The sequence below is a fragment of the Erythranthe guttata genome, chromosome 2 (genome assembly GCF_056151865.1).
Source record: "Erythranthe guttata isolate IM_541 chromosome 2, IM_541, whole genome shotgun sequence".
NCBI classification, from domain to species: Eukaryota; Viridiplantae; Streptophyta; class Magnoliopsida; order Lamiales; family Phrymaceae; genus Erythranthe; species Erythranthe guttata.
This window is the reverse complement of record NC_142534.1, coordinates 4,350,627-4,365,501: the sequence shown is the minus strand read 5'-3', so window position 1 is coordinate 4,365,501 and position 14,875 is coordinate 4,350,627. Positions and strand designations below refer to the sequence as shown.

General features: G+C 36.8%; 2 protein-coding genes across 3 annotated transcripts; both read left to right on the top strand.

Moving 5' to 3' along the window:
• Positions 1 to 462: 462 nt before the first annotated feature.
• Positions 463 to 6,582, top strand: ARF1 (auxin response factor 1). 2 transcript variants are annotated; one of them, XM_012984795.2, is made up of 16 exons: positions 463 to 841; positions 1,485 to 1,671; positions 1,853 to 1,975; positions 2,194 to 2,309; positions 2,410 to 2,505; positions 2,580 to 2,636; positions 2,764 to 2,916; positions 3,023 to 3,107; positions 3,456 to 3,546; positions 3,870 to 4,034; positions 4,137 to 4,256; positions 4,361 to 4,436; positions 4,566 to 4,731; positions 4,833 to 5,275; positions 5,722 to 5,912; positions 6,010 to 6,582. In XM_012984795.2, exons 3-16 carry the CDS (start codon positions 1,930 to 1,932, stop codon positions 6,176 to 6,178), a joined length of 1,974 nt encoding a protein of 657 aa, XP_012840249.2. In that variant the 5' UTR covers positions 463 to 841; positions 1,485 to 1,671; positions 1,853 to 1,929; the 3' UTR covers positions 6,179 to 6,582. The 2 variants fall into 2 exon arrangements, with proteins under 2 accessions (XP_012840249.2, XP_012840250.2); XM_012984796.2 differs by having other exon boundaries at positions 505 to 841; positions 1,844 to 1,975.
• Positions 6,583 to 9,146: 2,564 nt separating this feature from the next.
• On the top strand, positions 9,147 to 13,762 carry LOC105960604 (AICARFT/IMPCHase bienzyme family protein). Its single transcript, XM_088825640.1, has 12 exons — positions 9,147 to 9,471; positions 9,608 to 9,704; positions 9,945 to 10,020; positions 10,593 to 10,689; positions 11,126 to 11,228; positions 11,506 to 11,639; positions 11,849 to 12,026; positions 12,108 to 12,262; positions 12,367 to 12,576; positions 12,659 to 13,006; positions 13,089 to 13,215; positions 13,355 to 13,762. The coding sequence occupies exons 1-12, from the start codon at positions 9,322 to 9,324 to the stop codon at positions 13,504 to 13,506; spliced, it is 1,827 nt and encodes a 608-aa protein (XP_088681766.1). The 5' UTR covers positions 9,147 to 9,321; the 3' UTR covers positions 13,507 to 13,762.
• The last annotated feature ends 1,113 nt before the right edge of the window (positions 13,763 to 14,875 follow it).

Here is a 14,875-nt window from a genome sequence, read left to right as displayed (position 1 = left end):
TTAGCGTACCGAAATTTCGGTTCGATTTTACAGATTTAACATCCCAAAATTTACCTTTGGAGGGTTTTTTTTTCATAAGATAATACAAAGTTGACGGATGACTGTAATTACCCAAACATAAGGGAAGTTTCGTAATTTGACCATAACTAAGGGGTTGGCCGTAATTTTCCCATTTAAGAAAAAGTTTCCTTTTCTTTTCCCATGGAATATTTCAGTGATTTACTTAGTAAATAATGAGTAAATGTTTTGCAATAAAGCCCCAACATTAATAGATTATTATAAATATACTCTGTAAATAAATGCTGTAGCCACTTTGGACTTTTCCAAATTCCAAGCAGCATTCATTGTTCTTACACTGTAGTCCAACATTTCCCGAAAATATCGAAAAAATGGCACTTTTTAAGTATACTTATACGGACACACACAATTCATCTATTTTTAATTCAAAAAATAAAATAAATTAAATAATTAAATAATAAAAATAAAAATTAATAAAAAGAAACTGTCGGCTTCAACCAGGCAAAGACTTCATTCATTCATCCCCATTTTTTTTTCTCTTTCTCTCTCCTCTCTGGTTTTTTTCCCTTTTTCATTTGGTTGTTTAATTTCTTCCGTAAAAAAAAAAAAAATAAAAAAAAATAAAATAAAATTACTGTTGATTTAGTTGAATTACCCAAGGAGGACTCGTAATCGGAGCCGAGTTGATTGTTGAACCGCGAGTTGTGCGGGGGGGAGAAGCTCGTGGCTATGATTGGATGATAAATATGGAAACGGCGGATTTTTCTAGGGTTTCGGCTGTGCGTATCGAAATTCACGGCGGAAAGCGCAGCTGCTCGTTTTGGTATGTGTTTGGATTTAGTATCTACTGTTTGGATTTTTCTGTGTTCATTTTAGGGTTTTTAATTTTGTTCTTACAGTTGTCTCTCCCGACATATGCATTTCTTACAATGAAATTAAAATGGAAGCTCGTGATTGGATGATGGTGCTATGTGTGTGAATAGTATCGAATTTCTCTACCTTGGTAGTTTTCGAAACAGCTTGCTACACTGTACGACACCGTTTTGGATCTCCTTGTAATTTTGGGTGTTTGATCGATTATCCATTTTGCCGGTTTAGATTAATTAACCCTACAATTCGATTCGTTTAAGCGGCAAGTTCTGATGGGTTTGTGCTGTTTTGGTCAATACAAAGTAGATTTATTTATTTATTTATTTATGTATGCAGAATTATTATTCGTCTTGGTTGGAAAATTGTTGCTGTTATTCGTTAAAATATTGGAAAAAGAGTCGGGCTATGTGGTTTCGGAGCTGCGCAATTTTGTATCTGTACATTGATGCATGTCGGTTAAGATTTTTCTTTTAAGCTAAATCGATTTGAATTATTAGCTACGGTGTAGTGGTGTCTATCATGTGATTGGTTGATGAAGTAATCAACTCAATTTTGGAAGCATTATGAAAAAAAGGTTGGTTCATTTTACTTTGCAGATAAAGTTATCCAGAAATTAAGGGTATAAAGAATAAAGATAAGCCCTGCAAAAGCCGTTGGTTAAGTTCACACCTTCTGCGTGATTTGTGTGGTAAAGAAGTGTGTGGCTACAGACAAACTCTTTTGCTGCGTTCCAGCCCAAAAAGTGTGCTGGACGAGACGTAACTAAGGGCTTTGTCTATTTGGGTATGAATTGCTGCCGAATTCGTTATCCATATATATATATATATATATATATATATATATATATATATATATATATATATATATATATATATATATATATATATATATATATATATATAGAGCGTAGAGATAATATCGGTATTTATTTGGCTGACATATTTTATTTATGGAGCATAAACAGCTTGGCATCAGTGAACAAGATAAATCACCCGGAAAGACACATATCGGTGTTACGTTGGATTTTGAGTTGGTTTTATCATGGCACATCTTGCTGCCAATCATTTTGGCGGAGGGCCACCCCAAGGTGCGGTTTATTGATATTGGAATTTTTTATTCGTTATAAAATCGATAGGCGGTAGTGATTTCTTTCAATCTTGATTCCATTGCATGTACGGCATGCAACTGTATGTTTCTTGGTGATCTAAAATCTACGTTTTTTGTCGAGAAGAGCTTTCACCATTCTTTTATTGTCCATAAGAAATTTAGTGGTGTCGCTTCAGTTCTATTATTCCTATGTGACAGGGGCCTTGAATGAAGCTTTATATAAAGAACTTTGGCATGCCTGTGCCGGGCCGCTCGTCACTGTTCCACGCGAAAATGAACGAGTTTATTACTATCCACAAGGTCATATGGAACAGGTTCGGCTGGTTCTGTTCATCCTTATTCAATTTATTCTTCAACTTGCAGTGTTTCGGTTTTGTAATAATTTTTCACGCATTATGACATTTCTTGCTGTAGCTCGAAGCATCTACGCATCAGGGACTAGACCAGCAACTCCCTTCGTTCAGCTTGCCCAGTAAGATCCTTTGCAAAGTGGTGCATGTTCAGCTTCGGGTAAAATTCCTTTGTCCAGTAATTTCAACGTTTCGCTGTCCATTTTCATTAATTTTCTTCATCTTAAATTGCAGGCTGAATCAGACACGGACGAGGTGTATGCACAAGTTACATTGATTCCCGAACAAGATGTAAGTTTCCATTGCCCCGATCCATTTCTTGTTAACGTTCTTTTAAACTCGTAACGTTAACTCTTTTCTTGAGTTTTCATTATTGATTCTAAGGCCTTTTTCTATTCTACTATATTCGGTGAATCAGCAAAGCGAGATCACAAGTCCAGATCCTCCTCTACCAGAGCCTCAAAGGTGCACTGTGCATTCATTTTGCAAGACCCTCACTGCTTCTGATACAAGCACCCATGGTGGATTCTCGGTTTTACGAAGGCATGCTGATGATTGTTTACCTCCACTGGTATGAATTGGGTTTACGTATGTTTTATTTATTTATTTATTAATAAAGTACGCCATGTTACTTTGTTCTCATAATAAAGTTGGTTAATATTTGTTCAATTTTGCAGGATATGACTCAGCAACCACCATGGCAGGAATTGGTAGCTTCTGATCTTCATGGCAATGAGTGGCATTTCCGTCACATTTTTCGAGGTCAAAATTTATAGGTTACTAGTTATTATTTTTTTTTCTTTTTTCCGGTGCAGATTTAGTTTTAGTTCTGGCTTAGTTTAACCTATGTGTCGAACTAGTAACTGAAACCTTTATAGGGCCAACTGATGGTTCAATAATCGACCTTGGACCATTATAGTGAAATCACGAACGATAAAGACAATCCATACAGTACTTCGAACCAAAAACGAAAAAAATAAAGATACTATCAGAAAGCACCTTCTCGTTACCAAGTTCCCGGTCATTATTGTGCTTTTATTGTATTAAATAAATGCCTCCGGTATAAAAAATCGGCATCACATATTCAGATTGTACTGATATTGTTTACAGGTCAACCAAGGCGCCACTTACTGACCACTGGATGGAGTGTATTCGTCAGTGCAAAAAAGTTAGTTGCAGGAGATGCTTTTATCTTCCTAAGGTACACATTTACATCTGTATATTTTTTGAGAGTTCATTGCAATTAGTACCCCCTGTATTATATCAAATTGCTAAAAAACTACCCTATATTAATTTATTGGCAAACCCCCCCATGATTTAATTTTTTTAGCAATGAGTACCCCTGTTTAGGGGGTTATGTGCTGAAAAAGATTGAATCCTAGGGGGTTTTTTGCCAATAAAATAACATGGGATAGTGTTTTAGCAATTCGATATATCACAGGGGTACAAATTGCAATAAACCCATATTTTGTGTGTGTCATGAGCTGTCAAAATCACATTATTCTCGTTCTTTAATTTTGGCAGAGGAGAAAATGGGGAACTTCGAGTTGGTGTGCGAAGGCTAATGAGACAACTAAATAATATGCCGTCTTCTGTTATATCAAGTCACAGTATGCACTTAGGTGTTCTTGCTACTGCATCGCATGCAATCTCCACTAGGACTTTATTTTCAGTTTTTTATAAACCAAGGTTTGTGCTCATTCTCCCGAGTTATTTTATTACCATTTTTAACAATTAAAAGCAATGATAATTGGAAGAATTCCTTTATTAAACTGCAATCGTTTGTGCCAGGACTAGTCGATCGGAATTCATAGTTAGTCTAAACAAGTACCTGGAAGCTCAAAATCACAAGCTCTCAGTTGGGATGAGGTTTAAGATGAGATTTGAAGGTGAAGAGGTTCCCGAAAGGAGGTACATTCACCGCAAATTATTTTTTTCTGTATGTGTATAATGTTTACAAATAGATACTTTCTCGAAATTATTTTAGCGGCTGTAATTTCTATTGCGTAATACAGGTTCAGTGGAACGATTGTCGGTGTTGGCAATAATTCTTCATCTTGTTGGACTGATTCCGAATGGAGATCTTTGAAGGTAACTTGTTCGGAACTCCATGCTTCATTGATCTTTAGTTTCTTTTTTTGCTAATGAGTCTTGATTTCCTGAAAAGCAACAAATACGGACTTTTACAAAGAAAATTCTGAATAAAATTTGTGCATCCAGGTCCAATGGGATGAACCATCTTCGATACTGCGCCCAGATAGAGTTTCACCATGGGAAATCGAACCGCTAGTTGCAGCAACTCCTCCAAACTCACAGACTCAACAAAGGAATAAGCGGGCCCGCCCGCCTGTGCTGCCTTCGCCGATGCAAGATTTATCGCCACTTGGTAATTAATTACTCCTTTTCCTCTAACATTATCAGTTATTACATCCACTTGGCCTTTTTTTTTTTCTCTCTTACAAACAATAAAAAATTGGTCTCGATTAGGTATGTGGAAATCACCTTCTGAATCTCCTTCATTTCGCGGCCTATATCAATCGCCTAAGCTCAGTTCTAACACCAGAGCCAGTCCCATGAGTTACACCGACAATTTGATGCCTGTTTCGATCAATTCAAGTTACCAGCCTAATCAAATAGAAACTGCTGCAGAGTCATTTACCCCCGTTAGTGAAAAAAGACAGGTCAACGGGTGCAGGCTATTTGGAATCGAGCTGGTTGACCATTCAACAGGCGATGACACGTCAGCAGCATGCCAGCCTGGTGCAGCTATCGAGGATTCTCGAATTCATCTAGATTCTGAATACGAACAGCAATCCGAGCCATCGAATCGTAACCCGTCTGATGTTCCCTCAGCCAGCTATGATCCTGATAAGTTTTGCCTTAGATCCCCACATGAACCGCACAACAGGCAAATCCGGAGCTGCACGAAGGTAAATTTTTTTGCTTGGTATTAGCTTTCTTTGAATCACTAATAATATCGTTTGGACTCCAAACGGGATGTTGACCATTTTCGAGTTTGGATTTAGCAAAACTTCAAACACGGAATTTATAGTTCTTCGAGTTAGCTTTATAATCCAACTTGAATCACTAAGATCTGCCCGCAACTTTGATGTATTTGAGTTATCTAAAATTTGAAAAATGTAACTCGTTCATGCATGACTTTGTCACCCGACATCCAATTTAGCTGATTCACGTTGGATTAGAAAGCTAACTCAAAGGACTATTATTTTCCGTGTTTTCAATTTTGCCAAAATCAAACTAGGAAAGGGTTAACACAACGTTCGGAGTCAAAACCGGATTTAGTAAAATGGAAAAAAAATTGAACATTTCAGTATTGGGAACTGTGAATAATTTATATGCTCGTGCCGTTGGTTAGGTTCACATGCAAGGAATTGCAGTCGGGAGAGCAGTAGATTTGACAAGGTTCGATTGCTACGAGGATTTACTCAAGAAATTCGAAGAGATGTTCGAAATTGTAGGGGAACTCTCCGGGCCCACAAAGAAATGGCAGGTTGTCTACACTGATGATGAAGATGACATGATGATGGTCGGAGACGATCCATGGCAGTTAAGTATTAAAATTTTTTATTTTATAATTTATTTAAATGCCGATTATAGAAAGTAAATGGATTCTAAATTTGCGTTTTTGGTAAAATGTTTGTAGTGAATTCTGCACCATGGTGAAGAAGATATACATCTACACAGCCGAGGAAGCGAAGAAGCTTTCACCCAAGATAAAGCTTCCTGTTTCAGAGGTTCAATCGGGCAAACTCAATTCAGACGCTGCTGTTATAACCGAAGAACAATCTTCAACTGTGGGGTCCGGTTACTGACGCATTTTTCTCCTTATCTTTAATTTGTTGCAATAAGGTCGAAATCGGAAAGTGGAAAAAGCTGAAAAATCAACTTGCAATTTTGTTTTAAAGCAAGGCCGAAAGGATATAATGCTTTGGTGAGACAAAAGGGCGGTTTTTTTTTCGTTTGCGTAATAATACAATATCGAGGAGAGTGGTGCCATAAAAAAAGATGAGGATTCGGTTTATAGTGTTATCTTATGCTGTTGGTTTTTTTTTGTCGGGGGAATCTTATGATGCTTTGCTTGTTTGGATCCCAGTTAAGTTTCGAAAGAGAGATCTTTTTCTCACCCTTTTCTTGCCTTTTTGTTTATGTTTTGTTTGGCTACAAGTTTGTTTATGTATATAATGAAAAATCTAATTGTCTTGTTGTTCCTTTGTCATATTTCATGTTGTCTATTTCTTACTGTAGGGGGGTGAATTCTGAATTTGTGTATGCTGAAATTTCTTGCGAATTCGGATTTTTCTTTTCGAACACAAGTTAGATTAAACTTTAGACGATATTTTTTTGGTCGGAATTTTAAAATAATTAAACATCAACACCATGAACTTATTGAACTTGGAGCATAATATTGTTGAAAGTGATGGTATTATCTAGAGTGTTGAAATCCATTTATACATCAATTTTTGCCATGAAATGAAATTCATTGATGATTACGAAGAAGAATATTGGTATACAAAAATAAAAAATAATTGTTTTGTCAGAAATAAATCAAGCAATAAAATAATAATTTTGTTTTTTTCCAAATTAAAATATTTAAAGTATTAGACTTTTTTTTTCTTATGGATGATTGGCTGGACACCTCTTATTTAGAACTTATATAAGTGGAGGTTGATTTTATTAAATGAATACATCTAATTTTGATTTTTGATTCGATTTGCAGGCATTTAATAGGATTTGATGAATGGTTGATGATAACATGATTGAGTGTGTTTCACATATTTTTTCTTGATTCGTCAATATCATTGAGAGAATATTCAGTTTAGTTTTTTTTTTTTTGACAAGTTCGTATCTTCTTTCATCGCTAATGAAATTTATGCCGCTACCCACCAAGTATACACCAATTTTTTTCCCCATTTCTTGTAGGGAAAGGAAAACCTAAGAATGTTTAGTGCATACCAGAAAAATGAAAACGTAGGAAATATATTTGTTGGTAGTTTTATTCTTATTTTTTCAGATATATTTTGGTATGATTGTTGATTGGATTTAGCGTTTGTGAATACATGAGATGATAGTTGCATCGACTCAAGGTATGGCAAGGTGATCGAAGAACGGATCTCCGAACGTGATTTTGATGAAATGATCCGAAGAACGCGCCAAGATTGCATGGGTGCCCAACTTGGACACCGGATACTACTAAATCGAGATTCACTCTAAAGAAATGGACCCTTGTTGAGTTGAGAAAAATACTAAATCTCATGAGATAGATCGTGACGAGCTGAGAATCTTATTATTTTTGTTCAAACAACAACGAATGCAGAATACAAGAAATTGCAAACAAGAAACTTCAAACAAATAAATAATTGTAAATAAGAAATAAAAAGCATAACGCACACACTATGCACACCACAAGAAAATGCAGACCACACGAACAACAACAAATGCAGAACACAAGAAAAAAAAATTGATGGTTCAATAATCCACAATAAAGTACAAACTTAAAACAACAACACAAAAACTGCAAACAACAATATAAAAAATACGATAAATGATTGTACAAAGGTGGGGTTAAGGTTCCTAGAAAGTGGACTAGTATTTTGGGGTTTATGTTTCCATATGTTATCAACGGTATTTTTGTCATAATAAATACAATTTATTTACTAAAAAATGGGAATTTTAACTCGATCAATTTATATAAAATCTAGTATACACCTATAGCAAATTGCCCTACTTTTTTTTTGGAATATTATAATAAATGAAATATATCTAACATGTAATTTAAAAAAAAAAAACATTTACAAATTTTAACAAATAAATATTTATAAAATTCATATAAAATGCTCAATTTATACAACTATGCTAATTGATACAAATTTATATTTCATGTATTTATAATATTCAATATTAAGTTTTATGTATCTTATACATAGTTTTGAAATCTGAATATATATAAAATGCAACATTGCAGAGACCACCTTTCAGACAAATGCAACGCCGCAGAGATTTAACGGTCGAAACGGACACTTTTTATTAAAAATCGATTTAAAATTTATAATAAATTACTAATATTAAAATAATAATATAATAATTTATAAAATAAGATTACAGTTAAAAAAATGGGTAAATTCTATTTCCCCTTTACTTGGGCTCGATATCACTTTACCCCCTTCTACTCTCGTCGATTTGCCCCCTGTACTTGAAAAATTGTCTCAATGTGACCCTCCCCGTTACTTTTCAGACATTTGACCTTAAGACTGTTTGATCTAAGTCTGAAAATTATAAAGAAACCACCCCTCTCAATTTAAATAATTATTAAAAAAATAAGAAAAAATAAAAAAATAAATTGTGGTTTGCGTGGTGAACTATGCTTTCTCGTTGTCTTAAATTTTTTATTATTTTATTATTTATTTATTTATTATTATTCTTTTAGTTATTATATAAACTGAGAAAGGTGACGTTTTTGTAATTTCAGAACTTAGATCAAACGGTGTTAAAGTCAAATGACAACTAACAATAATGACCACATTGAGACAATTGTTCAAGTGCCTGCAAATCGATGTAATCGAGAGTAGAAGGGGTTAAAGTGATAACGAGGCAAAGTACAAGGGGGAAAGTAGAATTTGCACTGAAAAAAGAGAATGTTATATCAATGTTGCAACAGTCCCTTTAAAACCTTCAAATTTGCAAAAGGGTATAAAAATACAGAAATGTCCAATTTAGGGGTTAAGGTGTAAAGTTCTAAATATAACTCTGTCCCTTAATAGAAATTAAGAAAAGTTAGGGACCAATTTGAAACATTTGAAAACTGAAGTGACCCTAATTAAAACCCCTTCTCTTCAGTAGTCGGCGTCACCAGCCCTCCGCCGCCACGGAAAACACACTTACACCGCCAGAAGCTATAAGCCGGAACTTTGTCGCCGTGGCCTCCGTTCCGGCCTCTACAGCGGCGTTCCGGCGAACCATGCCCGCCGTCGCTTCTCTAGCTTCGACCACCGCCGCCATCACCACCTACTCATTCGTTAGCTCCGCTCACCCGCCCTGCACTAACTGTACCTGCGCCACCTCCTCCATTGCTCTTCACCCCAGAATTCTCTCTGCGGCCAAAAAATTGGTATTTTAAATTATTTAAATTTTATATCATTGTTTATTTTCATTTGAGGTTATAACGAAATCTATTTTATTTAATTTTTTGTATTTGCATTTCGTTTTTTGCTTGCGTTTCTATTCCACATTGTGTCTGGGTTTAGCCGTTGGCGACGTTGCATAAGTTAACTGCGTTTCGAGTTAAAGCCATGGCAGAAATTCCTTCAACTCCGCCGATAGACTCCAACGCATCATTGTCCGGTACTCCCCCCCCGCTCGCTCTCTCTCTCTCTCTCTCTCTCTCTCTCTCTCTCTCTCTCTATATATATATATATATATATATATATATATATATATATATATATATATATATATATATATATATATATATGTGTGTGTGTGTGTGTGTGTGTGTGTGTGTGTGTGAATTTATCTATCAAAATATTATATATTTCGTGTACATTTAATCTGTTCGCGCTGTTCTAATTTCTTATATTATAGGGAAGAAGCAAGCTTTGATTTCATTGTCAGACAAGAGAGACTTGGTTTTGCTTGGCAATGGATTACATGAACTCGGGTGAGGACTACTCTTATTTTAAAAACTTGACATTGCAATCTTTTTCGTAATTTCTGTTGAAGAAGTTCAAGTTGTGTTTGGTACGATGGTGTGATTTAAAGTTGGCTCCTTGTTCTTTTGGAATACATACTATTGACCATTGAATATACATCTGTTTTTTTTCCAAGTAAAAATAGTGGTTTATTGGTTTAAACTGTTTACTTGAGAGATTGAGTATTTGACGTAATTGACGTAAGGTGTATTTTATAGTAATGTATAGATGCTGATATCGAAGACTTGAATTTCACATATTTCTCTCCGTGTCACTTCATTGTTAGGATTCCGTAATATATGTTCTTTGCTTCTGAAGCATGTGAGGAGATGATTTAGTTCATGATTGGGTTCAGTGGGTAATAGAGGAGTTATACCAAAGGGGGTGGCTGTAAACGAGGATTTGCCGTTTTTCAAATTAATATGTTGCTTTGGGGTCCATGTCGATTTGGCTACTTTTGTCATGTAACTTGCATCACATCCTTACTGTATGTAAGTTATTGTGCCCCACACTAACTAATGTCTAATCTTATATTATTAAGATTCACAATTATATCAACGGGAGGAACAGCTTCTTCTTTGGAAAGTTCTGGCGTGCCTGTTACCAAGGTGGAGGAACTCACTCATTTTCCGGAAATGGTAAGCCTTTGCCTCGACTGCGTTATTCGATGTTAATCTTCATGTAGTTTTATGAATCCGTTTGAGCAATCTATACAACCAATACATTCTCCTCATAGTTCGTTCTTGAATTGGAAAAACAGAAAAAAGTTCCCCCTTGCACCTAAAGATTGGAAGTAGCCTAACTTTTTTCCCTTTTTCTTTTTGTCTGGTCGAGCTAAATCTGTATAAGAGGAAATGCAATATTTTTCTTGTTTTGTTCTCTTCTATTTTATGTTGTTCTACGGTACATTCTGTATTGTAATTAAGCTTAATTCACTATAGAATTTGTTTTTTGCCGTTGCTATTGATGCTATTCTTGCAAATGTAGAAAATCACTGCCTAACTTTCCTTAACTTAAAGTGTTGCATATTCTAATTAGATTCCACTCGTATGTTTTCTTCTACATCCTTTACAGCTTGATGGCCGTGTAAAAACTTTACATCCGAACGTGCATGGAGGTATTCTTGCGCGAAGAGATCAACAGAATCACATGAAAGCCCTCGATGATCATGGGATTGGTGAGTTAATAGTTCTTGTTGGTAGAACAATTAGTTAAGAATTGCATATCTTGTGTTTTGCCGTTTGCGTCTGCTCTTTCCATTTTTCTCTGAGCTGTATATTTAGGAATAAGCCAAAAAAAGCTACAAGACAGTTTTTTTTGACAGAAACTTATATTATACCGCGATGAATTCCTATTAAGTCATAATGCTTTTATTTTAATTGATAAACATTTAAGTTTCCTTTGTTTCTCCATGTTACGATGCATAAGCTATTTGTCAACTTGTGGCTCTCCAGGTACATTTGATGTAGTAGTGGTTAACTTGTACCCCTTCTATGAGAAGGTTTCCTCTTCTAGTGGGATTTCTTTTGAGGATGCGATCGAAAACATTGACATTGGTGGACCTACCATGATCAGAGCTGCCGCAAAGGTCATCCATGCTTAACTTTTATTTCGATACTAGTAAATTATGCTGAAAATTTCCTTCAGGTTCAAGAAACGAAGACGAATAAAATGATTTTCTTTTACAATATTTTTCCATCTATTGTTATTACCTCTACAAGTTTACTAGGACAGTTATTAGAATATTCATGCACTTGTTTCTCAACCCGTTTCTAAATTACATTTTGTCATTCACAGAACCATAAGGATGTTTTGGTTGTAGTGGACTCGAATGATTATCCAGCACTCTTAGAATATCTCAAAGGAGGACAGAATGACCAGGAGTTCCGGAAGTGGCTGGCTTGGAAGGCTTTTGATCACGTTGCTTCTTATGATTCCGCAGTTTCCGAGTGGTTGTGGAAGCAGACCAGTAAAGGTATGTTAGAAAAAATTGCGTATCGTAATGTAATGTTCATTAATATATCGTAATGTTTTCATTAATATATTGTCATTGCAGATAAGTTTCCACCCAGCCTGACAGTACCTTTGTCTCTCAAGAGTTCACTTCGGTATGGTGAAAATCCTCATCAGAAGGCTGCATTTTACGTTGACAAGTCTCTCGAGGAGGTCAATGGTGGTGGCTGCGCGACTGCCATTCAGCACCATGGAAAGGTACACCAAGTGGTTCTAATGTTTGATAGAACCGACATTTTGTGTAGAGCATCTTCTTTTAAAATGGAAAATGATTGATTGATGTATCTGGTACGTACGTACAGGAGATGTCGTATAATAATTATCTAGATGCGGATGCAGCTTGGAACTGCGTGTGTGAGTTCAGTAAGCCGACCTGTGTGGTTGTGAAGCACACAAATCCTTGTGGAGTAGCATCGCGCGACGATATTATCGAAGCGTACAGGCTGGCAGTGAAAGCAGATCCAGTCAGTGCTTTCGGTGGCATCGTTGCCTTCAATGTTGAAGTTGACGAGGTAAATACCATTTTTATTAATTAGTTTTTCATTCTCGATTTTGCTAGTAGCTCCCTTTCATGTTTCCACTTTGTTTCGACAGGCTCTTGCGAAAGATATTAGGGAGTTTAGGAGCCCGACGGACGGTGAAACTCGTATGTTTTACGAGATTGTCGTCGCTCCCAGTTATACCAAGAAGGGGCTCGAAATACTCCGAGGGAAGTCGAAAACATTGAGAATACTCGAGGCGACTAAGAACAAACGAGGGAAGCTCTCACTGAGACAAGTTGGTGGTGGGTGGCTAGCTCAGGAGGCAGATGATTTGACCCCGGAAGATATCGAGTTCAACGTCGTTTCCGGAAAGTCTCCACAAGAAAACGAACTTAGTGACGCAAAATTTGCATGGCTCTGCGTAAAGCACGTGAAAAGCAATGCCATTGTTATTGCCAAGGTCAGCAATTTTATTTAATTCATTTTTCCTTCCGTCTTATTGGTTACAATCTGTTGAAATAGAAAATGTGCTTCTTATGCAGAACAATTGCATGTTGGGTATGGGAAGCGGGCAACCGAATCGGCTCGAGAGTTTGAGAATAGCAACGAAGAAAGCAGGGGATGAAATCAAGGGAGCTGCATTAGCCAGCGATGCCTTCTTCCCATTTGGTAAGTTTGCAATTACTTCGTTTTTGGCGGTAAAACTTGCCAGTTTATCAACATAGTAAACAAAGAATATTATATCGGTAAGAAAATCGAGTTTATTATTATTATTTTTTTACTATTTTTTTTGTTATTTTTAAAACAGCATGGAATGATGCGGTTGAAGAAGCATGTAAAAGTGGGGTGGGTGTTATTGCCGAGCCTGGAGGAAGCATAAGGGATGCTGATGCAGTCGACTGCTGTAACAAGTATGGAGTTTCGCTCGTTTTCACTAATGTCAGGCACTTTAGGCATTGACACTGCACCGTATTTTTCGGAAATTTTGTTTTCTAAACCCTTTACTCCGTACTGTGTGTTTTTTTTTTTTTTTTTTTTTTTTTTCCAATTTTCGAGAGGGGTTTGGGTTCGGGCTCGGGCTCGGGCTGGTGCCCTAAAAAATATGAGAAAGTATGTCAAACTTTATCAACAGGTTTGTAATCGACTGTTGTCTCGTTTAGCTTGTATGCTGTAACGTTTATTTTTTACAGTTGGTATTACATGAACGTTCTCCGAATATACACGTGTGTGTGTGTGCGTGTGTGTGTGTATATATATATATATATATATATATATATATATATATATATATATATATATATATATATAAATTTCTTACAACAATAAAATAAATCAAATATCATAAATTATCATGCAAAAAATTAAAGTATCTTAGAATTAAGCCCAACCCAATGGGCCTACAAATTATTTACCTACTGGGCCACGAGCCCAATATCGAAGACCATTATCACCAAGGCCCAATCACCTTCAAGTAAGGTTTGGGCCCGACAATCTCAACTAAGCTATAAATAAAGGTTTGAACTCATTCCTTAAGGTACGTCCAATTAACTGAGCAATACTATTAACTGTATTCTCTGGACTATTTTCTATGATCAGCACGTCTGACTTGAGCGTCGGAGGGGTTTCCGCCGGATCAACCCCCGGCTTAGTTCATGTGTTCTATGGTCGCAGGCACCTCAGGATCATCAAGTTGTCAAGCTACTGATCTGCTTTGCTCTCCCAGTTCATTTTCTACACCACCCCAGGTGATCTAAGTAATTAACATCATCATTTTGGCGCCGTCTGTGGGAACGATGCAAACCAGATCACGTAGCCAACAAGATCCTCCTGAGGCGTCTGCTCGGAGAGAAAATGACACAACTAACGACCTCCCACCTCGTGGAGGCTCTGGCTTGCCACCTCCTCCACGTCCCATGGATCCGCCTCGCGTGGTTCAGGTGATCCCCTCGGGACCCACCACTCGCCGATCCACCACTCCCTGCTCCTCGAATGGTTATCGACTCCCTGGGGTATACAGTGCCACCAAAACATTTCGCTCGCCAAGGGTTATCGACTCCCTGGGGGCTTATATCTGCCCCCAAAATATTTCGTTCGCCAAGGGTTATCGACTCCCTGGGGGTTTATAGTGCCCCCAAAATATTTTGTTTGCCATGGGTCATCGACTCTCAGGGGGCCTACTTCCGCCCCCCTCGAACGGTTCAGATAACCGAAGAGGACCTTCAGCGTATGATCGCCGAAACTTCAACAATATCAACTTCTACTTGCTCCTCTAACGGTTCAGATAACCGATAATGACCTCCAGCATACGACAGCGAAAACTTCAACTCGT